Genomic DNA, 26,858 nt, shown 5'->3' with positions numbered 1-26,858 from the left:
TAGTTGTCTTTGCTGTCCTTGTATCCAAGATAATTGTGTAGTTTTTGAGAAATTGTCGAGGTTACCTAGCCAGCTACACGTTCAAACAAAGTCAACAACGCAGCCACTGCTAGCCAGCCTACTTCACCGCCAGCAGTACTATATCATTTTAGTCAATAAGATTTTATTTTATTTTTGCAACGTAAGCTTAACTTCCTGAACATTCGAGACGTGTAGTCCACTTGTCATTCTAATCTCCTTTGCATTAGCGTAGCCTCTTCTGTAGCCTGTCAACTATGTGTCTGTCTATCCCTCTTCTCTCCTCTCTGCACAGACCATACAAACGCTTCACACCGCGTGGCCGCTGCCATTCTAACCTGGTGGTTCCAGCGCGCACGACCCACGTGGAGTTCCAGGTCTCCGGCAGCCTCTGGAACTGCCGATCTGCGGCCAACAAGGCAGAGTTCATCTCAGCCTATGCGTCCCTCCAGTCCCTCAACTTCTTGGCACTGACGGAAACATGGATTACCACTGACAACACTGCTACTCCTACTGCTCTCGCCTCGTCTGCCCACGTGTTCTCGCACACCCCGAGAGCTTCTGGTCAGCGGGGCGGTGGCACTGGGATCCTCATCTCTCCCAAGTGGACATTCTCTCTTTCTCCCCTGACCCATCTGTCTATCGCCTCCTTTGAAATCCATGCTGTCACAGTTACCAGCCCTTTCAAGCTTAACATCCTTATCATTTATCGCCCTCCAGGTTCCCTTGGAGAGTTCATCAATGAGCTTGACGCCCTGATAAGTTTCTTTCCTGAGGATGGCTCACCTCTCACAGTTCTGGGTGACTTTAACCTCCCCACGTCTACCTTTGACTCATTCCTCTCTGCCTCCTTCTTTCCACTCCTCTCCTCTTTTGACCTCACCCTCTCACCTTCCCCCCCTACTCACAAGGCAGGCAATACGCTTGACCTCATCTTTACTAGATGCTGTTCTTCCACTAATCTCACTGCAACTCCCCTCCAAGTCTCCGACCACTACCTTGTATCCTTTTCCCTCTCGCTCTCATCCAACACTTCCCACACTGCCCCTACTCGGATGGTATCGCGCCGTCCCAACCTTCGCTCTCTCTCCCCCGCTACTCTCTCCTCTTCCATCCTATCATCTCTTCCCTCTGCTCAAACCTTCTCCAACCTATCTCCTGATTCTGCCTCCTCAACCCTCCTTTCCTCCCTTTCTGCATCCTTTGACTCTCTATGTCCCCTATCCTCCAGGCCGGCTCGGTCCTCCCCTCCTGCTCCGTGGCTCGACGACTCACTGCGAGCTCACAGAACAGGGCTCCGGGCAGCCGAGCGGAAATGGAGGAAAACTCGCCTCCCTGCGGACCTGGCATCCTTTCACTCCCTCCTCTCTACATTCTCCTCTTCTGTCTCTGCTGCTAAAGCCACTTTCTACCACTCTAAATTCCAAGCATCTGCCTCTAACCCTAGGAAGCTCTTTGCCACCTTCTCCTCCCTCCTGAATCCTCCTCCCCCTCCTCCCCCCTCCTCCCTCTCTGCGGATGACTTCGTCAACCATTTTGAAAAGAAGGTCGACGACATCCGATCCTCGTTTGCTAAGTCAAACGACACCGCTGGTTCTGCTCACACTGCCCTACCCTGTGCTTTGACCTCTTTCTCCCCTCTCTCTCCAGATGAAATCTCGCGTCTTGTGATGGCCGGCCGCCCAACAACCTGCCCGCTTGACCCTATCCCCTCCTCTCTTCTCCAGACCATTTCCGGAGACCTTCTCCCTTACCTCACCTCGCTCATCAACTCATCCTTGACCGCTGGCTACGTCCCTTCCGTCTTCAAGAGAGCGAGAGTTGCACCCCTTCTGAAAAAACCTACACTCGATCCCTCCGATGTCAACAACTACAGACCAGTATCCCTTCTTTCTTTTCTCTCCAAAACTCTTGAACGTGCCGTCCTTGGCCAGCTCTCCTGCTATCTCTCTCAGAATGACCTTCTTGATCCAAATCAGTCAGGTTTCAAGACTAGTCATTCAACTGAGACTGCTCTTCTCTGTGTCACGGAGGCGCTCCGCACCGCTAAAGCTAACTCTCTCTCCTCTGCTCTCATCCTTCTAGACCTATCGGCTGCCTTTGATACTGTGAACCATCAGATCCTCCTCTCCACCCTCTCCGAGCTGGGCATCTCCGGCGCGGCCCACGCTTGGATTGCGTCCTACCTGACAGGTCGCTCCTACCAGGTGGCGTGGCGAGAATCTGTCTCCGCACCACGTGCTCTCACCACTGGTGTCCCCCAGGGCTCTGTTCTAGGCCCTCTCTTATTCTCGCTATACACCAAGTCACTTGGCTCTGTCATATCCTCACATGGCCTCTCCTATCATTGCTATGCAGACGACACACAATTAATCTTCTCCTTTCCCCCCTCTGATAACCAGGTGGCGAATCGCATCTCTGCATGTCTGGCAGACATATCAGTGTGGATGACGGATCACCACCTCAAGCTGAACCTCGGCAAGACGGAGCTGCTCTTCCTCCCGGGGAAGGACTGCCCGTTCCATGATCTCGCCATCACGGTTGACAACTCCATTGTGTCCTCCTCCCAGAGCGCTAAGAACCTTGGCGTGATCCTGGACAACACCCTGTCGTTCTCAACTCACATCAAGGCGGTGACCCGTTCCTGTAGGTTCATGCTCTACAACATTCGCAGAGTACGACCCTGCCTCACACAGGAAGCGGCGCAGGTCCTAATCCAGGCACTTGTCATCTCCCGTCTGGATTACTGCAACTCGCTGTTGGCTGGGCTCCCTGCCTGTGCCATTAAACCCCTACAACTCATCCAGAACGCCGCAGCCCGTCTGGTGTTCAACCTTCCCAAGTTCTCTCACGTCACCCCGCTCCTCCGCTCTCTCCACTGGCTTCCAGTTGAAGCTCGCATCCGCTACAAGACCATGGTGCTTGCCTACGGAGCTGTGAGGGGAACGGCACCTCCGTACCTTCAGGCTCTAATCAGGCCCTACACCCAAACAAGGGCACTGCGTTCATCCACCTCTGGCCTGCTCGCCTCCCTACCTCTGAGGAAGTACAGTTCCCGCTCAGCCCAGTCAAAACTGTTCGCTGCTCTGGCACCCCAATGGTGGAACAAACTCCCTCACGACGCCAGGTCAGCGGAGTCAATCACCACCTTCCGGAGACACCTGAAACCCCACCTCTTTAAGGAATACCTAGGATAGGATAAAGTAATCCTCCTAACCCCCCCCTCCCCCTTAAAAGAGTTAGATGCACTATTGTAAAGTGGTTGTTCCACTGGATATCATAAGGTGAATGCACCAATTTGTAAGTCGCTCTGGATAAGAGCGTCTGCTAAATGACTTAAATGTAATGTAAATGTAAATGTAAATGAGTGAGCACCAACAATTTTACAAAATAGAACATGTCTCAAGTCATCATACAGAGGGCAATTAAACACAAAATGGGCTTCACTTTCTATTAACCCAAGATCACATTATACACACATTTTTCTTCTTCGGGGACTCTGTTGAATCTACCCATCTCTGGTGCCAGAGGGAGTGTGCCGTATCTTAGCTGCTCACAAACTGACCAATACATATTAATATGAGTTTGTTTTATCATATGTGTTACATTTATCCTAGTCGTGTCCAGTAATCAGTGATAATGCTAGAGGTGATAAAACAATTTCACAAGTTGGGATCAATAAAGTAATACTCCACTCTCCTCTAGCCTACTCTGGTCTACTCTACTCATATCTTATTCACATATGGTTCTTATACGACTTCTTTATAAAAATGCTTTATTCCATCATAGAAATGTGTAGGTTTGTAGGCTAAATAAGATTGAGTGCTGTAATGTCACATTTCTCAACCATAAAAATATTTCAAACCAGATGTAGTAACTCCAGTGCAAAAATAGGTAGCCAATATCTTCCTGTTTGTCATTCTGACCCTGGCGTGGGGGGGGGACTTTGTCTGTTGTACTTTTAAGGATAAACCTTTGAAATTGTTTCTCAAACGTAAGTTCAGCGTTCTCTCTTGACAATGTAAAATGTTGTTCTGTCAATATCCTATATTTTTATTTAATTGATTGTGAGTATCAGTTCCTCAATGTGTAAGGTCAGCGTCGTTCAGCTTTGTTCCCTTTGATTGGCTAGTAGCTAAAAGTATATATTTTTTTAAAGCAGTTAAGGTTAGTTAGCTTTTTACTGTAGTACTAACGTGATTTTTTTATTTATACTATTAGCCAATTAAAGGGAACAATGCTCATGCTACTGGTTTTGCTATTCTAGTAACGTTATCAAGCTAATTGTTAGCTCACTTATCGTACTGTCTATACGGACAACGGGGCAAAAGCAACTAACGTTTGCTCGCTAAATTGTTAACGTGTGTTCGTTTGGGCTAGTGCTATCGTAAACTATATAGCTAGCTAATGTCCGATTTAAGGGGTTAGCTAGCTCTGTATCTTTGGTGTATTTCATGTGTTGCTCTGGTCTGAAACTGCTGCATAGCTGACTAAATTCAATTTACGATTTCAAGGTGAGTTTAATCGGCTAGGCTGCATGCAGACTAGACAGGCGTAACATAGCTAATGTTAGCTAGTTTGCAAATTAACTTGATGACTTGCTGCTAGCTAGTAGTACTACTAATCGGTACAACGACCACTGAATCTACAGCAGCAAATGACCAGTTTCATCTCTTATCTCATCATCATTCACAATGGTTATCTAGCTATATTTGCCCAATCAAATACAATTTTATTGGTCACACACACATGGTTAGCAGATGTTATTGCGAGTGTAGCGAAAATGCTTATGATTCTAGACCCGACAGTGCAGCAGTATCTAACAGTTAACGTTAATATCTAACAATTCCACAACAAAACCTAACACACATAATCTAGTAAAGGAATGGGATGAGAATATATAAGTATAAAATATATAGATGAGCTGTGACAGAGCGGCTAAGATGCAATAGATAGTGAAGGATACAGTATATACATATGAGATGATAATGCGAGATCTGTAAACATTATTAAAGTGATTAGTGTTCCATTTATTAAAGTGGCCAATGGTATCAAGTCTGTAGGTAGGCCCCTCTGTGCTAGTGGTGGCTGTTTATCCATCTGATGGCCTTGAGATAGAAGCTGTTTTTCAATCTCTCTGTCCCAGCTTTGATGCACCTGTACTGACCTCGTCTTCTGGATGGAAGCAGGATGAACAGGTAGTGGCTCGGGTGGTTATTTTCCTTTATTTTTTTTGCCTTCCTGTGACATTGGGTGTTGTAGATGTCCTGGAGGGCAAGTAGTTTGCCCCCGGTGATGCGTTGTGCGGACTGCACCACCCTCTGGCGAGCCCTGCAGTTGTGGGCGGTGCAGTTGCCATACCAGACGGTGATACAGCCAGACGGGATGCTCTCAATTGTGCACCTGTAAAAGTTAGTGAGGGTTTTTGGTGACAAGCCACATTTTTTTCAGCCTCCTGAAGTTGAAGAGGCGTTGTTGCCTTCTTCACCACACTGTCTGTGTGCATGGACCATTTGTTTGTCAGTTATATGTACACCGAGGAACTTAAAACATTCCACCTCCACTTTAATGATGAGTTTGGAGGGTACTGTGGTGTTGAATGCTGAGCTGTATTCAATTAACAGCATTCTTACATAGGTATTCCTCTTGTCCAGATGGGATAGGGAAGTGTGATGGCGATTGCATCATCTGTGGACCTGTTGGGGTGGTAAGCAAATTTGAGTGGGTCTTGGGTAACAGGTAGGGTGGAGGTGATATGATCCTTGATGACAGAAGTGATTCATGATGACAGAAGTGAGTGCTATGGGGCGATAGTCATTTCAGTTAGCTTTCTTGCGAACAGGAACAATGGTGGCCATCTTGAAGCATGTGGGGACAGCAGACTGGGGTAGGAATTGATTGAATATGTCCGTAAACACACCAGCCAGCTGGTTTGCACATACTTTGAGGACGCGACTAGGGATGCCGTCTGGCGAGGGTTAACTTGTTAAAATGTTTTACTCATGTCGGCCACGGAGAAAGAAAGCCCACAGTCTTTGGTAGTGGGCTGCGTCGGTGGCACTGTATTGTCCTCAAAGCGCGCAAAGAAGTTGTTTTAATTTGTCTGGGAGCAAGACATCGGCGTCTGCAACGGGGATGGTTTTCTTTTCGTAGTCATTGATTATCTTTAGACCCTGCCACATACGTCTTGTGTTTGTGACATTGAATTGCGACTCCACTTTGTCTCTATACTGAAGCTTTGCTTGTTTGATTGCCTTATGGAGGGAATAACTACACTGTTTGTATTCGGTCATATTTCCAGTCGCCTTGCCATGATTAAATGCGGTGGTTCGCGCTTTCAGTTTTGCGAGAATGCTGCCATCAATCCACGGTTTCTGGTTAGGGAAGGTTTTAATAGTCACAGTGGGTACAACATCTCCTATACACTTCCTAATAAACTCGCTCACCGAGTCAGCGTATACGTCAATGTTATTGTCTGAGGCTACCCGGAACATATCCCAGTCAACGTGATCGAAGCAATCTTGAAGCGTGGAATCCGATTGGTCAGACCAGTGTTGGATAGACCTAAGCATGGGCGCTTCCTGTTTTAGTTTTTTGCCTATGGGAGGGGATCAACAAGATGAAGTCATGGTCAGATTTGCCAAAATGAGGGTGGGGGAGGGCCTTGTATGCATCGCAGAGTAGCAGTTGTCGAGTGTGTTACTTGTTCGTGTACTGCAATCGATATGCTGATAGAATTTAGGTAGCCTTGTTCTCTGATTAGCTTTGTTAAAATCCCCAGCTACAATAAATGCAACCACGGGATACATGGTTTCCAATTTGCGTGAAGTTCCTTGATGGACGTCTTGGTATCCGCTTGCGGGGGGATATGCACGGCTGTGACGATAACCGAGGAGAGTTCCCTTGGGAGATAATACGGTCGGCATTTGATTGTGAGGAACTCTAGGTTAGGTGAACAAAAGGACTTGAGTTCATCTATGTTACAATTACACCATGAGTCGTTAATCATGAAACATACACCCCGCCCTTCTTACCAGAGAGCTGTTTGCTTCTGTCGGCGCGATGCACTGAAAATCCCGTTGGCTGTACGGACTCCGACAGCAAGTCCCCAGCTAGCCATGTCTCTGTGAAACAGAGTATGTTACATCCCTGATATCTCTTTGGAAAACAACTCTTGCCCTAATTTCGTTTACTTTGTTAACTAGGGACTGGACATTAGCGAGTAATATACTCGGAAGCAAGCCTCACTAGAAGACCTCTCTGGCACCCTCTCCTCCGACGGCATTGTTTTGGGTTGGCCTCTGGAGTCAGTTGAAATGCCCTGGAAGGTGCAGACAAAGGATCCGCTTTGGGAAAGTCGTATTCCTAGTCGTAGTGCTGGTTGTGCTGGTAAGTCTGATATCCAATAGTTCTTCCCGGCTGTATGTAGTAACACTTAAGGTTTTCTGGGCTAACAATGTAAGAAATAATTCATAAAAAAACGAAATGCTGCACAGTTTCCTAAGGACTTGAAGCGAAGCTGTCATCTCTATTGGTGCCATCTTGCCACCAAGTAGTTGAAGTTACTGTTCAGGATTAGTATAGCCTAACTTGGTCCATGTTGTCCCTCTGCTTCACCAGTGGCAGATGCCTAGGCGACAGTGTTCGAAAATCAAAGCTAATACTACCCTTGCATAATGATGATGACCTATTCTATTGAAATAAATAAATGTCCTACTGTCTCTTATCTCTCCTCACAGGAGTCCTCCCCTCTCCATGTGCATCCCTAATGGGCGGCTGGTCTCGTATTGCGGTGCTGGAGCTGTATCGAGCACTGCTCCGTGCAGGGCGCCACCTTCACTACACAGACCGCAACTGCTACCAGCGCGCCGTGGCCGGGGAGTTCCGCCCGCTGCCAGGTCCAGACCGTGCCGAGCGACAAGGAGGACATACTGAAGAGTCCTTGAGTTATGATAATAGGACGCAAGACTCTTCACATCTGAATGAGTTCGTTCTTTGTTCTTCTCTCATAGTTTTTCCCTTCTAACTCTACATTCACAAAGACAGAATGGCAGGAGTGAACAGTGACCGTAAAGGAAAGAAGGATGACAACGGGATGGGCACGTCCGTTGACTTTTTGCTCTCTAATGCCAAGCTTGTGCTTGGGGTCGGAGGAGCTGCCATGCTTGGCATTGCAACACTAGCAGTTAAAAGAGTAAGTGTGTCACGCCCTGGCTATAGACAGGTTTTTTATTCTCTATTTTGGTTAGGCCAGGGTGTGACTAGTGTGGGCAGTCTATGTTCTTTTTTCTATGTTGTGGTGTTTCTATGTGTTTGGCCTGTTGTGGTTCCCAATCAGAGGCAGCTGTCTATCGTTGTCTCTGATTGGGAGCCATACTTAGGTAGCCTGTTCCAACCAGTGTTTGTGGGCAGTTGTCCTTGTTTAGTTGCCTCTGAGCACTACGTTGGCGTCACATTTAGTTTTGTTGTTTTTATGAGTATGTTAAGTGTTCTTCGTTTAAAAAATAGAAGAATAGATTCAAATCACGCTGCGCCTTGGTCCACTCCTTTAAACGGCCGTGACAGAACTACCCACCAAAAGAGGACCAAGCAGCGTGGTTACCTGGAGAGTTGGACATGGGAGGAAATCCAAGAAGGCAAGGGACGGGACAGAGGAGTGAACATCGCCGTCCTGAGGAGGCAGCTAGGAGAGGGGCCAAGGATTACACGGGAACACCGCTGGCAAGGAAGCCCGAGAGGCAGCCCCAAAAACTGTTTTGGGGGGTGGCACACGGGGAGTTTGGCTGAGCCAGGTGGGAGACCTGCGTCAACTCCCCGTGCTTACCGTGGCGGGCTTCGTACTGGTCAGGCACCGTGTTATGCGGTGGAGCGCACGGTGTCTCCAGTACGTGTTCTTAGCCCGGTATGCTATATCCCAGCTCCTCGCATCGGCCGGGCTAGAGTGGGCATCGAGCCAGGAAGGAGTGTGCCATCCCTGCTCTCCAGGCCTCTAGTGCGTCTCCTCAGGCCGGGTTATCCTGCGCCAGCTCTGCACACTGTGTCTCCAGTGCGTCTGCATAGCCCAGTGCGTCCTGTGCCTGCGCCCCGCATGTGCAGGGTCAAAGTCACCATACAGCCAGGACGGGTTGTGCAGGATCTTTGCTCGAGACCTCCAGTGCGCCTCCACGGCCCAGTGCGCCTCCACGGCCCAGTGCATCCGGTGCCTCGGCCAAGGACAAGGCCTCCTGCATGTATCTCCAGCCTGGTGAGTCCTGTGCCTGCTGCCAGAGTCAGGCCTCCTGTGTGTCTCTCCATTCCAGTGATGATCCATGGCACAAAGCCTACAGTTGTGATCCATGGAAGAAGCCTCCAGTGATGACCCATGGCAAGAAGCCTCCAGTGATAATCCATGGCACGAAGCCTCCAGTGATGATCCATGGCACAACGTCTCCAGTGATGATCCATGGCAAGAAGCCTCCAGTGATGATCCATGGCAAGAAGCCTCCAGTGATAATCCATGGCACGAAGCCTCCAGTGATGATCCATGGCACAACGTCTCCAGTGATGATCCATGGCAAGAAGCCTCCAGTGGTGATCCATGGCACAAAGCCTCCAGTGATGATCCATGGCACGAAGCCTCCAGTGATGATCCATGGCAAGAAGCCTCCAGTGATGATCCATGGCATGAAGCCTCCAGTGGTGATTCATGGCACGAAGCATCCAGTGATGATCCATGGCACGAAGATTCCAGTGATGATCCATGGCACGAAGCCTCCAGTGATGATCCATGTCAAGAAGCCTCCAGTGAAGATCCATGGCACTAAGCCTCCAGTGAGGAGTTATGGCACGAGGCCTCCAGCGATGCCCTCTAGTCCGGAACCTCCAGCGACGCCCTCCAGTCCGGTGCCTCCAGCGACGCCCTCCTGTCCGGAGCAGCCAGTCCGGCGCCGCCAGAGCCTCCCGCCTGTCCGGCGCCGCCAGAGCCTCCCGCCTGTCCGGCGCCGTCAGAGCCTCCCGCCTGTCCGGAGCCGCCAATGTCGCCCCTCAGTCCAGAGTGGCCCCTCAGTCCAGAGTCGCCCCTCAGTCCAGTAGTGCCCTCTACGAGGGTCTTCAGTCCGGGGCCGCTGCGCCACCTAAGTGGGCCAAGACTGATGTGGAGCGGGGTCAACGTCCCGCACCCGAGCCGCCGCCGTAAAGAAGGCCCACCCGGACCCTCCCCTTTAGAGTCAGGTTTTGCGGCCGGAGTCCGCACCTTTGGGGGGGGGGGGTACTGTCACGCCCTGGCTATAGACAAGTTTTTTATTCTCTATTTTGGTTAGACCAGGGTGTGACTAGGGTGGGCAGTCTATGTTCTTTTTTTTAATGTTGTGGTGTTTCTATGTGTTTGGCCTGGTGTGGTTCCCAATCAGAGGCAGCTGTCTATCGTTGTCTCTGATTGGGAGCCATACTTAGGTAGCCTGTTCCAACCAGCGTTGGCGTCACGTTTCGTTTAGTTGTTTTTGTGAGTTTGTTAAGTGTTCTTCGTTTAATAAATAGAAGAATGGATTCAAATCACCCTGCGCCTTGGTCCACTCCTTTAAATGGCCGTGACAAAGTGGGACATTCTTTAAGCAATTATTTTCTTGTAAATGTTATTATGTACGTTATTTGTCCCTTGTGCCAGTTCAGTTGTAGGCTAAATGTGATCACCTCTCACTATTTGGCATCTGATCTCTACATCAGTAATTTTACTGTTTTTAACCACGAGTGGAAGACATGTCCATTTCATGAAACATTCTAATGGACAATAAAGCTTTTCAATTCAATCTCCTTTCAGATGTATGACCGTGCCATAAGTGCTCCAACCAGTCCAACTAAGATGGAACCATCAGGGAAAAGGAGCTGGGAGGAGCCCAGCTGGATGTGCTCGTCACAACAGGTACTTTACCATGACATGAAGTCAACAGTGAGCAGGTCACTGCAGACTCTACCCACCTCCTACAACTCCTTTGAACCAGGAAAGGTACGCTAATGTATTTAGGGTGTCACACACAATAATGTTATTCCGCATTACAACTATCAACATTGCTCATATAACAGTTACAATCGTGTCGTTAGCTCACCCCACAGCGTGAAACATTGCCAATGGCGCTACCAAATTGGTACTTTTTCAGTGGTGCGACTGGTTAGTACATTGTCAAGCAGGATGGTTATGTGTGTTGGCAAGGCAGAGGATGTGAGATCAAGTACCGTTAAGGATTGGTGAGCGAGGAATCTGTGCTGCTAAGCAGCACAGGGACGCCTGTTACACTCACACTTGCTCACACTCGTACACATTGCCTATCTGTGTTCAGAGTGAGGCCTGAATGGTACAACTTGGGATTGATGTAGTAGCAGGTGGTCACAGCGGGTTAGTAGTGTGTTACAGATGGTTTGACCTCATCTCTGTGCAGTGTTTTCTAATTCTTGGCTGTGTCTGTTGACGACAGGATGGCTGATGGCAGGATGGCTGTACTTCCTGTATTGTGGGTGATGCTACTGACTCTCAGTGCTTGTTGTAGGAAGCTAGAGGGTCGTTCCATTTGATTTCAATTTGTTTTTGACTGCACCTCTTGATTTGAAATGAACTTTCCATACATATTTGCCCATGGTTGAAGGGATCAGAAAATTACTTTTTGGACCTGAATACTAAAACATGCAGGAGATAGAGGTGCTCGAAGTTTACCCATTTTTGCATACCCCACCATACCATGAGACGCCCATGTATTCATCACTTGAAAAGATTAACGGTTAAGTTTGATATAATTTAAAAGCTTGAAAACAGGGTTGCCAAACTATGTTATAAATTGCATAAAAAAATATTTAATTGATCTAAAAACATGTAAACTCAGATTTATTTTCATTTTTGCATATGTTGACGCTTAGATCCTAATGTATATCATCTGAGGTGTACTGTATGTGTTGTGCCTGCCATTGGTTGAGACACAGCACACTCTTGAATACTGGGTGGGTGTCATTATAATCATAGAAATATAATTCATAGAATGGACCCATCCTTTCGGACAGCTGCAATTTAGCTGGTACACCTTTGAAATTAATTGAATTGAAATTTGACATTCCAATTATTACTGCAAAGATGGCCACCCACCGTCGAATGTCAATTTAAAGGGAATGTCTATTTTATTATCTATATTTAAATGATTTCAATAGGTTTCTTATGGAAGATTGACATAGTAATTTTAAAACAACTAATATTCCCATTCAAGTCAATATTTTCTGTGTGGACCTCTGTTAGCAGTTGATGTTACTCTTCAATAACACAGACCCCAAAGCAAATTAGGGGGAGGAAAATAGGTTTATTTTTATTCAAAGAGGACGAATCATGCAGGAAGGTAGATGGTAAATGTTCATGCTCCCCTGTCCTCAGTGATTCTCCCCAATGATTCTCTCCACAGAACAAAGGGACAGGATGTCGTTTTTTATAACCCAGCCCTAGCCTGTGGTTGACGAATTAGAATTCCTTGCGATAAAACTGGGCCAATGGCCAAATAACAAGTATCCAATCTCAGGTTGGACCGATGAGAACGTGCCACACGTTGCTATAGTTTCAGGACTGACATTCCTAACAGATGTTGAACTGAAAACCAACTATTTCCATTGATAATTCCCTATTGACCGTTAGTACTCTATTGACTTTCAGTACTTTTGACCTCTCGTCCTCTGCGTCGTGTATTTATCTTCGACATATTCATACACCTCCAATCATCTTTGTTGTTCAATTGAAAAGTTGAAATGTCAACGTCATTCCCATTTTAGTGCATTCATCAGCCAAAACATTACACCCACTCTGTATTCAAGTGCATGCTGTGTCTCAACCGATGGCGGTCTCAACATAAACCTCAGATGTAAAATAGGATATAAGCTACAACATATGCGAAAATCTGAGTTCACACATTTTTAGATAATTGACGTTAAAGGTATAAAAAAAAAGGGCAATTTCTTTTCCTTTTTTGTTTTAAAGAAATGACCAAATAGTTTGACAATCCTGTTTGTAAGCTTTTAAATGATATCAAACTGAGCCATTTATCTTTTCAAGAGATAAAGCCATACAGTGGATGTCCCATGGTATGGTATACTCTGGCTCATGGCATGGTATACTCTCCCATCTCTCATGAATCACATTTTGGGCACCTCTCTCCTGAATGTTTTGCCATTCAGGTCCAAAAATTCCCTTTCTGACCACTTCTACCATGGGCAAACATGTATGGAAAGTTTTGTTCAAATTAAAAGGGGTGCGGTCAAAGCTATTGAAATCGAATGGAACGACCCTATAGTTTTGTTAGTAGAAGCCCCGCTAAATATACTCAGATGGTTAGTTTCTATTGAGCTCCATTAGATATTTTTTTTATAATGTATTAAAAAAAATACCTCAAAGTCTGTGGTATTTTGGATGGTTCTCTTATGCCGGGTGTACACTACACAACTTACACAACTTTCAAAATCCTAACATTGCTGAGCCTCTAAGATAGTACTGAGGTGTACCACACTGGTCGTAAAGGAAGTCCAGTGGACTTGTCCACCTCCAAAACAAATGGCAACAATAATCATTCCTTGCCATGTGTAGGTTCAAATACAATACAACTAGTAAAATGCTCCAATCATGTGTTCCGGTAGTATAATATTTCCGACCTCCTCCGGGCCAGGATGCGCATCTCCTTACAGGAGAAACTGTGGGAGTTCTACCAGGAGCGAGTGGCCATCCCCGCTGAGGAGCAGGACACAGCCCGCCGGGCCGCCCTGGAAATCTGCGCTGAGCTGAGGATCTTCCTGCACTGCAAGCTGCCCGACATGCCCCTCCGAGAGACCACTATGATCAACAACACAAGCATTCACAGATACATGGCTCTTACATTACACTCTGTAATTAGGCTACACATAAATAGATTAAGTTGTGTTATTCCTACAGCTGTTGTTTGTACGTGTATAAGCTCATAAAATGTAATTTATAAAAGTAGAAACTAGTTTACCTCAATACCGAATACACTTCAAGATATGCACGCTCCGTATGATGCAGCGATAGTCAGTGAACAGCAAGTTTTGTTGTACCACACAAACAAGGCTTGGCTATAATATGTACCTAGTGATTCCAATTAAGGAATTACATTTCCTGTCTCTCAATAGACACTGGGTGAATCTCAGGCAGCCTCTCACTGCAAATACTCTCCTTAATGGAATGGCCAATGTCGATGTTCAACAAACGTTGGAACTCTTTTTAAAGGTATTTTCCTTGGTATTCTTGATTATGATCAATAGTATCCCGTTCTGAAATATTGGAATAGCTCAGTGAATATTTTAGTTATCTTATCCCGAGGGCTCCCGAGTGGCGCAGCGGTCTAAGGCTCTGCATCTCAGTGCTAGAGGCGTCACTACAGACCCTGGTTTGATTCCAGGCTGTATCACAACCGACCGTGATTGGGAGTACCATTGGGCGGCACACAATTGGCCCAGCGTCGTTACGGTTTGGACGGGGTAGGCTGTCATTGTAAGTCAGAATTTGTTCTTAACTGACTTGCCTAGTTAAATAAAAATCACTATTTTAGCAAATTGCCAAAAAATGTCCATACCTCCAGTCAAAGTGTCAAAGATGTGTGATGAGCCTCCTGAGGTTTCAAACCTATATTTATACTCTGATGCATGTTTTTTCTTATTGTGTACATTGTAAAACCCATGCCTTGTTTCCCTTTCCCCCTTAGTGGGAACTGTTCTTAACATATGGGTCTGGCCAATGTAGTTTCACTTTCAAAACTGGTGCTTTACCAAATCTCACTGACCACACCTACCCGAAGCCCCCTGAACTCAGCTGCCCGAAACCCCCCTGACCTTTGACCTCAGTTGCCCGAGACTCCCTGACCGAAGAAGGCCTCATTAGCCTTAGACAGACACACCTTAGACAGAACTGTGCTGTACATTTTTATTGTAAATCAAATACAATTCTTAGCCATTTTTTTAAACCTTTTTTTACTTTAGACATATAGTATTCAACATGCCTCCTTTTGTCAGTCTTTCTATTTGGAGTTGTGCTCTTCACAAAGGCACCTAGCCAAAATGTGGGGCATTGGCTTCTGTTTCTGTTTGTTTAAGATTATGATATTTTGAAAGAATATAATTAGTTGTAAGCCTTTGGATAAGATTGCTGACAACGCAGATTATTGAGCCTCGTTTTCACGAAGGGTAATTTAGCAGACAAAGTACTCAGACATTCTTAATGGAGACAAACAGTATGTGATTGTTTGCGAGATGCTAGTTGTGAGATTTCACCACTTAATGGCGTTTGGTTCCCCAATCTCAGAAACAACTTTGATTAGTTATGTGTAACTCCTAAGTAGCTGTTTCTTCAATTACACAACAATAAGAATGTAAGAATATTTATGATAACAATAAAAACAAAATGTTTATATTTTGTTATTATATTATTTGATATTGAATACTGCACTGTTGGGTAGGGCAAGGGCAAGTTAAGCATTTCAGTGTACTTGGGCATGTGACAAATACAACTTGAAACCACCAGCAACATGGTGCCCAGCCCGTATAGGCATATAAGACACGATTTCAAGTGTCACGTATGTGTGCACCAAACACAAAACAAAATGTTACATTAAACAAATGGAATGCATTTAACATTGAAATGCATAATTAGCAATCATAACAAAGTACAGTTTTCACCTTGTCTCTCTACACAAACAATTTACTTCTCCAATGGCCAAATAACAAGTATCCAATCTCAGGTTGGACCAATGAGAACATGCCACACGTAGCTATAGTTTCAGGACTGACATTCCTAACAGATGTTGAACTGAAAACCAACTATTTCCATTGATAATTCCCTATTGACCTATTGACTCTATTGACTTTCAGTACTTTGACCTCTCGTCCTCTGTGTCGTGTATTTATCTTCGACATATTCATACACCTCCAATCATCTTTGTGGTTCAATTGGAAAGTTGAAATGTCAATGTCATTCCCATTTTAGTACATTCATCAGCCAAAACATTACACCCACTCTGTATTCAAGTGCATGCTGTATCTCAACCGATGGCGGTCTCAACATAAACCTCAGATGTAAAATAGGATATAAGCTACAACATATGCAAAAATCTGAGTTCACACATTTTTAGATAATTGACGTTAAAGGTATAAAAAAAAAATATTTAAAAAAGGGCAATTTTTTTTCCTTTTTTGTTTTAAAGAAATGACCAAATAGTTTGACAATCCTGTTTGTCAGCTTTTAAATGATATCAAACTGAGCCATTTATCTTTTCAAGAGATAAAGCCATACAGTGGATGTCCCATGGCATGGTATACTCTCCCCTCTCTCATGAATCACATTTTGGGCACCTCTCTCCTGAATGTTTTGCCATTCAGGTCCAAAAATTCCCTTTCTGACCACTTCTACCATGGGCAAACATGTATGGAAAGTTTTGTTCAAATTAAAAGGGGTGCGGTCAAAGCTATTGAAATCAAATGGAATGACCCTATAGTTTTGTTAGTAGAAGCCCCACTAAATATACTCAGATGGTTAGTTTCTATTGAGGTCCATTAGATATTTTTTTTATAATGTAAAAGAAAATACCTCAAAGTCTGTGGTATTTTGGATGGTTCTCTTATGCCGGGTGTACACTACACAACTTACACAACTTTCAAAATCCTAACATTGCTGAGCCTCTAAGATAGTACTGAGGTGTACCACACTGGTCGTAAAGGAAGTCCAGTGAACTTGTCCACCTCCAAAACAAATGGCAACAATAATCATTCCTTGCCATGTGTAGGTTCAAATACAATACAACTAGTAAAATGCTCCAATCATGTGTTCCGGTAGTATAATATTTCAGAATAAATCGGTAGGATGACTGGTCCCTTTGAGTACCAATACCAGCAACAGTCAGTCCAGCTACAATCAGTAAGAAGGTTAGAGACCTAACCAATAAAATTACCCTTGACAATAGCGACATACAGTGGGGCAAAAAAGTATTTAGTCAGCCACCAATTGTGCAAGTTCTCCCACTTAAAAAGATGAGAGAGGCCTGTAATTTTCATCATAGGTACACTTCAACTATGACAAACAAAATTAGAAAAGAAAATCGAGAAAACCACATTTTAGGATTTTTAATGAATTTGTTTGCAAATTATGGTGGAAAATAAGTATTTGGTCACCTACAAACAAGCAAGATTTCTGGCTCTCACAGACGTGTAACTTCTTCTTTAAGAGGCTCCTCTGTCCTCCACTCGTTACCTGTATTAATGGCACCTGTTTGAACTTGTTATCAGTATAAAAGACACCTGTCCACAACCTCAAACAGTCACACTCCAAACTCCACTATGGCCAAGACCAAAGAGCTGTCAAAGGACACCAGAAACTAAATTGTAGACCTGCACCAGGCTGGGAAATCAAACCATCGTTTGTAAACCCAATGGTAAAGCAGCCTCTCTCGTGGTACTTGTTCCCATTAGTTGGGTTTGATTTCCTGTCGTCACCTAATATCCACTTTACATTCGTTCTTATTTACCTCCTATGCCCTTTCAACATACTTTAATCATGAAATAAATATATCAAATGTCTTGCATTATCAGAATGTCCAGCCCACATGGACTTATATACACTGTATATGCCGATTTTATTATTATTTTACCCATACCTGCACATTCCTAACATCTGCCTGTCGTGGCTGTATCCCCCTCAGACTGCATACGGAGGGCGACGGGGCGGGGACGTAGCGCTGCAGGGGAGACCGACCTCCTCTGGGTCAGGATGCGCCTCTCCTTACAGGAGAAACTGTGGGAGTTCTATCAGGAGCGAGTGGCCATCCCCGCTGAGGAGCAGGACACAGCCCGCCGGGCCGCACTGGAAATCTGCGCTGAGCTGAGGATCTTCCTGCACTGCAAGCTGCCCGACATGCCCCTCCGAGAGACCACTATGATCAACAACACAAGCATTCACAGATACATGGCTCTTACATTACACTCTGTAATTAGCCTACACATAAATAGATTAAGTTGTGTTATTCCTACAGACGTTGTTTGTACGTGTATAAGCTCATAAAATGTCATTTATAAAAGTAGAAACTAGTTTACCTCAATACTGAATACACTTCAAGATATGCACGCTCCGTATGATGCAGCGATAGTCAGTGAACAGCAAGTTTTGTTGTACCACACAAACAAGGGTTGGCTATAATATGTACCTAGTGATTCCAATTAAGGAATTACATTTCCTGTCTCTCAATAGACACTGGGTGAATCTCAGGCAGCCTCTCACTGCAAATACTCTCCTTAATGGAATGGCCAATGTCGATGTTCAACAAACGTTGGAACTCTTTTTAAAGGTATTTTCCTTGGTATTCTTGATTATGATCAATAGTATCCCGTTCTGAAATATTGGAATAGCTCAGTGAATATTTTAGTTATCTTATCCCGAGGGCTCCCGAGTGGCGCAGCGGTCTAAGGCTCTGCATCTCAGTGCTAGAGGCGTCACTACAGACCCTGGTTTGATTCCAGGCTGTATCACAACCGACCGTGATTGGGAGTACCATTGGGCGGCACACAATTGGCCCAGCGTCGTTACGGTTTGGACGGGGTAGGCTGTCATTGTAAGTCAGAATTTGTTCTTAACTGACTTGCCTAGTTAAATAAAAATCACTATTTTAGCAAATTGCCAAAAAATGTCCATACCTCCAGTCAAAGTGTCAAAGATGTGTGATGAGCCTCCTGAGGTTTCAAACCTATATTTATACTCTGATGCATGTTTTTTCTTATTGTGTACATTGTAAAACCCATGCCTTGTTTCCCTTTCCCCCTTAGTGGGAACTGTTCTTAACATATGGGTCTGGCCAATGTAGTTTCACTTTCAAAACTGGTGCTTTACCAAATCTCACTGACCACACCTACCCGAAACCCCCCTGACCTTTGACCTCAGTTGCCCGAGACTCCCTGACCGAAGAAGGCCTCATTAGCCTTAGACAGACACACCTTAGACAGAACTGTGCTGTACATTTTTATTGTAAATCAAATACAATTCTTAGCCATTTTTTTAAACCTTTTTTTACTTTAGACATATAGTATTCAACATGCCTCCTTTTGTCAGTCTTTCTATTTGGAGTTGTGCTCTTCACAAAGGCACCTAGCCAAAATGTGGGGCATTGGCTTCTGTTTCTGTTTGTTTAAGATTATGATATTTTGAAAGAATATAATTAGTTGTAAGCCTTTGGATAAGATTGCTGACAACGCAGATTATTGAGCCTCGTTTTCACGAAGGGTAATTTAGCAGACAAAGTACTCAGACATTCTTAATGGAGACAAACAGTATGTGATTGTTTGCGAGATGCTAGTTGTGAGATTTCACCACTTAATGGCGTTTGGTTCCCCAATCTCAGAAACAACTTTGATTAGTTATGTGTAACTCCTAAGTAGCTGTTTCTTCAATTACACAACAATAAGAATGTAAGAATATTTATGATAACAATAAAAACAAAATGTTTATATTTTGTTATTATATTATTTGATATTGAATACTGCACTGTTGGGTAGGGCAAGGGCAAGTTAAGCATTTCAGTGTACTTGGGCATGTGACAAATACAACTTGAAACCACCAGCAACATGGTGCCCAGCCCGTATAGGCATATAAGACACGATTTCAAGTGTCACGTATGTGTGCACCAAACACAAAACAAAATGTTACATTAAACAAATGGAATGCATTTAACATTGAAATGCATAATTAGCAATCATAACAAAGTACAGTTTTCACCTTGTCTCTCTACACAAACAATTTACTTCTCCAATGGCCAAATAACAAGTATCCAATCTCAGGTTGGACCAATGAGAACATGCCACACGTAGCTATAGTTTCAGGACTGACATTCCTAACAGATGTTGAACTGAAAACCAACTATTTCCATTGATAATTCCCTATTGACCTATTGACTCTATTGACTTTCAGTACTTTGACCTCTCGTCCTCTGTGTCGTGTATTTATCTTCGACATATTCATACACCTCCAATCATCTTTGTGGTTCAATTGGAAAGTTGAAATGTCAATGTCATTCCCATTTTAGTACATTCATCAGCCAAAACATTACACCCACTCTGTATTCAAGTGCATGCTGTATCTCAACCGATGGCGGTCTCAACATAAACCTCAGATGTAAAATAGGATATAAGCTACAACATATGCAAAAATCTGAGTTCACACATTTTTAGATAATTGACGTTAAAGGTATAAAAAAAAAATATTTAAAAAAGGGCAATTTTTTTTCCTTTTTTGTTTTAAAGAAATGACCAAATAGTTTGACAATCCTGTTTGTCAGCTTTTAAATGATATCAAACTGAGCCATTTATCTTTTCAAGAGATAAAGCCATACAGTGGATGTCCCATGGCATGGTATACTCTCCCCTCTCTCATGAATCACATTTTGGGCACCTCTCTCCTGAATGTTTTGCCATTCAGGTCCAAAAATTCCCTTTCTGACCACTTCTACCATGGGCAAACATGTATGGAAAGTTTTGTTCAAATTAAAAGGGGTGCGGTCAAAGCTATTGAAATCAAATGGAATGACCCTATAGTTTTGTTAGTAGAAGCCCCACTAAATATACTCAGATGGTTAGTTTCTATTGAGGTCCATTAGATATTTTTTTTATAATGTAAAAGAAAATACCTCAAAGTCTGTGGTATTTTGGATGGTTCTCTTATGCCGGGTGTACACTACACAACTTACACAACTTTCAAAATCCTAACATTGCTGAGCCTCTAAGATAGTACTGAGGTGTACCACACTGGTCGTAAAGGAAGTCCAGTGAACTTGTCCACCTCCAAAACAAATGGCAACAATAATCATTCCTTGCCATGTGTAGGTTCAAATACAATACAACTAGTAAAATGCTCCAATCATGTGTTCCGGTAGTATAATATTTCAGAATAAATCGGTAGGATGACTGGTCCCTTTGAGTACCAATACCAGCAACAGTCAGTCCAGCTACAATCAGTAAGAAGGTTAGAGACCTAACCAATAAAATTACCCTTGACAATAGCGACATACAGTGGGGCAAAAAAGTATTTAGTCAGCCACCAATTGTGCAAGTTCTCCCACTTAAAAAGATGAGAGAGGCCTGTAATTTTCATCATAGGTACACTTCAACTATGACAAACAAAATTAGAAAAGAAAATCGAGAAAACCACATTTTAGGATTTTTAATGAATTTGTTTGCAAATTATGGTGGAAAATAAGTATTTGGTCACCTACAAACAAGCAAGATTTCTGGCTCTCACAGACGTGTAACTTCTTCTTTAAGAGGCTCCTCTGTCCTCCACTCGTTACCTGTATTAATGGCACCTGTTTGAACTTGTTATCAGTATAAAAGACACCTGTCCACAACCTCAAACAGTCACACTCCAAACTCCACTATGGCCAAGACCAAAGAGCTGTCAAAGGACACCAGAAACTAAATTGTAGACCTGCACCAGGCTGGGAAATCAAACCATCGTTTGTAAACCCAATGGTAAAGCAGCCTCTCTCGTGGTACTTGTTCCCATTAGTTGGGTTTGATTTCCTGTCGTCACCTAATATCCACTTTACATTCGTTCTTATTTACCTCCTATGCCCTTTCAACATACTTTAATCATGAAATAAATATATCAAATGTCTTGCATTATCAGAATGTCCAGCCCACATGGACTTATATACACTGTATATGCCGATTTTATTATTATTTTACCCATACCTGCACATTCCTAACATCTGCCTGTCGTGGCTGTATCCCCCTCAGACTGCATACGGAGGGCGACGGGGCGGGGACGTAGCGCTGCAGGGGAGACCGACCTCCTCTGGGTCAGGATGCGCCTCTCCTTACAGGAGAAACTGTGGGAGTTCTATCAGGAGCGAGTGGCCATCCCCGCTGAGGAGCAGGACACAGCCCGCCGGGCCGCACTGGAAATCTGCGCTGAGCTGAGGATCTTCCTGCACTGCAAGCTGCCCGACATGCCCCTCCGAGAGACCACTATGATCAACAACACAAGCATTCACAGATACATGGCTCTTACATTACACTCTGTAATTAGCCTACACATAAATAGATTAAGTTGTGTTATTCCTACAGACGTTGTTTGTACGTGTATAAGCTCATAAAATGTCATTTATAAAAGTAGAAACTAGTTTACCTCAATACTGAATACACTTCAAGATATGCACGCTCCGTATGATGCAGCGATAGTCAGTGAACAGCAAGTTTTGTTGTACCACACAAACAAGGGTTGGCTATAATATGTACCTAGTGATTCCAATTAAGGAATTACATTTCCTGTCTCTCAATAGACACTGGGTGAATCTCAGGCAGCCTCTCACTGCAAATACTCTCCTTAATGGAATGGCCAATGTCGATGTTCAACAAACGTTGGAACTCTTTTTAAAGGTATTTTCCTTGGTATTCTTGATTATGATCAATAGTATCCCGTTCTGAAATATTGGAATAGCTCAGTGAATATTTTAGTTATCTTATCCCGAGGGCTCCCGAGTGGCGCAGCGGTCTAAGGCTCTGCATCTCAGTGCTAGAGGCGTCACTACAGACCCTGGTTTGATTCCAGGCTGTATCACAACCGACCGTGATTGGGAGTACCATTGGGCGGCACACAATTGGCCCAGCGTCGTTACGGTTTGGACGGGGTAGGCTGTCATTGTAAGTCAGAATTTGTTCTTAACTGACTTGCCTAGTTAAATAAAAATCACTATTTTAGCAAATTGCCAAAAAATGTCCATACCTCCAGTCAAAGTGTCAAAGATGTGTGATGAGCCTCCTGAGGTTTCAAACCTATATTTATACTCTGATGCATGTTTTTTCTTATTGTGTACATTGTAAAACCCATGCCTTGTTTCCCTTTCCCCCTTAGTGGGAACTGTTCTTAACATATGGGTCTGGCCAATGTAGTTTCACTTTCAAAACTGGTGCTTTACCAAATCTCACTGACCACACCTACCCGAAGCCCCCTGAACTCAGCTGCCCGAAACCCCCCTGACCTTTGACCTCAGTTGCCCGAGACTCCCTGACCGAAGAAGGCCTCATTAGCCTTAGACAGACACACCTTAGACAGAACTGTGCTGTACATTTTTATTGTAAATCAAATACAATTCTTAGCCATTTTTTTAAACCTTTTTTTACTTTAGACATATAGTATTCAACATGCCTCCTTTTGTCAGTCTTTCTATTTGGAGTTGTGCTCTTCACAAAGGCACCTAGCCAAAATGTGGGGCATTGGCTTCTGTTTCTGTTTGTTTAAGATTATGATATTTTGAAAGAATATAATTAGTTGTAAGCCTTTGGATAAGATTGCTGACAACGCAGATTATTGAGCCTCGTTTTCACGAAGGGTAATTTAGCAGACAAAGTACTCAGACATTCTTAATGGAGACAAACAGTATGTGATTGTTTGCGAGATGCTAGTTGTGAGATTTCACCACTTAATGGCGTTTGGTTCCCCAATCTCAGAAACAACTTTGATTAGTTATGTGTAACTCCTAAGTAGCTGTTTCTTCAATTACACAACAATAAGAATGTAAGAATATTTATGATAACAATAAAAACAAAATGTTTATATTTTGTTATTATATTATTTGATATTGAATACTGCACTGTTGGGTAGGGCAAGGGCAAGTTAAGCATTTCAGTGTACTTGGGCATGTGACAAATACAACTTGAAACCACCAGCAACATGGTGCCCAGCCCGTATAGGCATATAAGACACGATTTCAAGTGTCACGTATGTGTGCACCAAACACAAAACAAAATGTTACATTAAACAAATGGAATGCATTTAACATTGAAATGCATAATTAGCAATCATAACAAAGTACAGTTTTCACCTTGTCTCTCTACACAAACAAATTACTTCTCCAATGGCCAAATAACAAGTATCCAATCTCAGGTTGGACCAATGAGAACGTGCCACACGTAGCTATAGTTTCAGGACTGACATTCCTAACAGATGTTGAACTGAAAACCAACTATTTCCATTGATAATTCCCTATTGACCTATTGACTCTATTGACTTTCAGTACTTTGACCTCTCGTCCTCTGCGTCGTGTATTTATCTTCGACATATTCATACACCTCCAATCATCTTTGTGGTTCAATTGGAAAGTTGAAATGTCAATGTCATTCCCATTTTAGTACATTCATCAGCCAAAACATTACACCCACTCTGTATTCAAGTGCATGCTGTGTCTCAACCGATGGCGGTCTCAACATAAACCTCAGATGTAAAATAGGATATAAGCTACAACATATGCAAAAATCTGAGTTCACACATTTTTAGATAATTGACGTTAAAGGTATAAAAAATAAAAAAAATCCTTTTTTGTTTTAAAGAAATGACCAAATAGTTTGACAATCCTGTTTGTAAGCTTTTAAATGATATCAAACTGAGCCATTTATCTTTTCAAGAGATAAAGCCATACAGTGGATGTCCCATGGTATGGTATACTCTGGCTCATGGCATGGTATACTCTCCCCTCTCTCATGAATCACATTTTGGGCACCTCTCTCCTGAATGTTTTGCCATTCAGGTCCAAAAATTCCCTTTCTGACCACTTCTACCATGGGCAAACATGTATGGAAAGTTTTGTTCAAATTAAAAGGGGTGCGGTCAAAGCTATTGAAATCGAATGGAATGACCCTATAGTTTTGTTAGTAGAAGCCCCACTAAATATACTCAGATGGTTAGTTTCTATTGAGCTCCATTAGATATTTCGTTTTATAATGTAAAAAAAATACCTCAAATAAAGTCTGTGGTATTTTGGATGGTTCTCTTATGCTGGGTGTACACTACACAACCTACACAACTTTCAAAATCCTAACATTGCTGAGCCTCTCACATTTAACGACTATCTTTCGTGTCGTTTCTTTGTCTTCCCAACATATTGGTGCTCACGCTAAACATTGTGGCACAAACCAGGGGGGATCACACACTACAAGATTCTCCACTTGGTCGTGAGGATTCTCAATACGGTCTGATCTCAACTAAAGAAATGGTGTAGCGTATTCCCGGCTTTAGTAGTAGGTTACTCTCTGTAGGAGAGGATCGTTTGTAAACCCAATGGTAAAGCAGCCTCTCTCGTGGTACAGGAGAGTAAACTTACAGGAGAGTAAACTCCTTACAGGAGAAACTGTGGGAGTTCTACCAGGAGAGAGTGGCCATCCCCGCTGAGGAGCAGGCCACAGCCCGCCGGGCCGCCCTGGACATCTGCGCTGAGCTGAGGATCTTCCTGCGCGGCAAGCTGCCCGACATGCCCCTCCGAGAGATGTACCTCAGCGGCAGCCTCTACGATGACCTGCAGGTAATTAGAGGGTAGTAGTAGGACAACTGTATTATCCTTCCGGGGGGAAGGGGATAAAGGATAAAGATATCACTTCACAGGCTTAGGAGTGTTGTGACCACAAACAATGCTTTTTATCTCCATGCCCGTATCTGGGTTTGAAATGTTGTGGTTTACAAGAATAACACTATTTGCTTTCTCTGACTCTTTCTCTCCCACTCTTTCTCAGGTGGTGACAGCGGATCACGCTCAGCTCATGGTCCCTCTGACCCTGGAGAAGAACCTGTGGTCGTCAGTCCCCGGTGAGGACACCATTATGAATGTTCCCGGCTTCTGGCTGATTCGCAGGGAGAACCTAGAATACTTCCCCCGAGGCAGCAGCTATTGGGACCGCTGCATGGTAGGAGGCTACCTCTCCCCCAAGTCTGTCCTGGAGGTGTTCGAGAAGCTGGTGGCGGGCTCCATCAACTGGCCGGCCATCGGCAGCGTTCTGGACTACGTGATCCGGCTGGTGGTTCCATCGGAGACGCTCACCCTGGAGGTCCAGTACAAGACGGACCGCCATCTTTATGTGGACTTCCTGCCTCTGCTGGTGATGGACGACGGCGCCTCGCTGATCGCCAAACCACACAGGCTGGCCGCCGAGCGCCACGAAAACCTTTGGCGGCAGAGCTTCCGCGTGGCGGAGACTGTGCACCTGCGGGCGCTGGACCAGGAGGACCGGGGCTGCCGCTGCGCCTGCCTCAAGGTGACTAAAGCTGTGTGCAAGCTGAACCCCGCCCTGGCGCGCCTGTCGGCCAGTCTGCTCACCAGCGCCATACTGCTGCTGAGTGAGAAGAAGGGCGACTGGACCCAGGAGGCGCTGGCTGACCGCTTTCTGCAGTTGCTCCGCTCGCTCGTGGGACACCTAGAGGCCGGGAGGCTCCACTGTGCCCTGATCCCCAGGGTCAACCTGTTCTGTGAGCTGACGCCAGTGGAGGTGGATGAGCTAGGATATACCCTCTACTGTTCCCTCTCTGACCCAGAGGGACTCCTAAGGACTCCTCATTCTGACTGAGTCTGGTCATGGGTTCTAGGGTTCTAGGGTTTAGGACAGATGGTATATAATTCAAACTAAGGTTCCATAGATTCCATACTGCAGAAAAGGATATAATATGTAATTCATATGTGTTTCAGACATGGACCATGTCCCCTATGACCACGTTGCTGTGTGATCGATTCAACATTACGTCTATGGAGTCGCTGTTTCGTCAATCAATATGTTTCTCTTGTACCTTTTTTATCTGCGTAATTATGTTTGTGATAAAGTAGAAATGCAAAATCAACCACTTTAGTTTGTGGGTTTAACATATTTTTGACATGCAAGCCATATCTGCTAAACTCAAATACAGGATCATCCAAATACCAGTTAAACCTCAGATGATGAAACCAGTCTCTTCATAATGGTGCACGTAAGCCGTTTTATAAAGGGTACTGTTCAGAGGGGTATACTACAAAGCATGATCAAGGAGTTAGCCAGCTAACTTG

At 44.3% G+C, this 26,858-nt stretch overlaps 1 protein-coding gene across 1 annotated transcript; it reads left to right on the top strand.

Annotated features, from left to right (window-relative positions):
• The first annotated feature begins 7,933 nt into the window (after positions 1–7,933).
• LOC139565291 (mitochondrial dynamics protein MID51-like) lies at positions 7,934–26,395 on the top strand. The gene is given in 5 exon segments (XM_071385495.1): positions 7,934–8,212; positions 10,814–11,018; positions 17,715–17,830; positions 25,200–25,352; positions 25,561–26,395. Coding segments are annotated over 5 exon segments (1,449 nt in total). The 5' UTR covers positions 7,934–8,065; the 3' UTR covers positions 26,389–26,395.
• Positions 26,396–26,858: the final 463 nt, after the last annotated feature.

The sequence above is a fragment of the Salvelinus alpinus genome, chromosome 36, assembly GCF_045679555.1.
Source record: "Salvelinus alpinus chromosome 36, SLU_Salpinus.1, whole genome shotgun sequence".
NCBI classification, from domain to species: Eukaryota; Metazoa; Chordata; class Actinopteri; order Salmoniformes; family Salmonidae; genus Salvelinus; species Salvelinus alpinus.
Note: the sequence above shows the minus strand (reverse complement) of the source record. Positions and strands in the feature narration are given on the sequence as shown.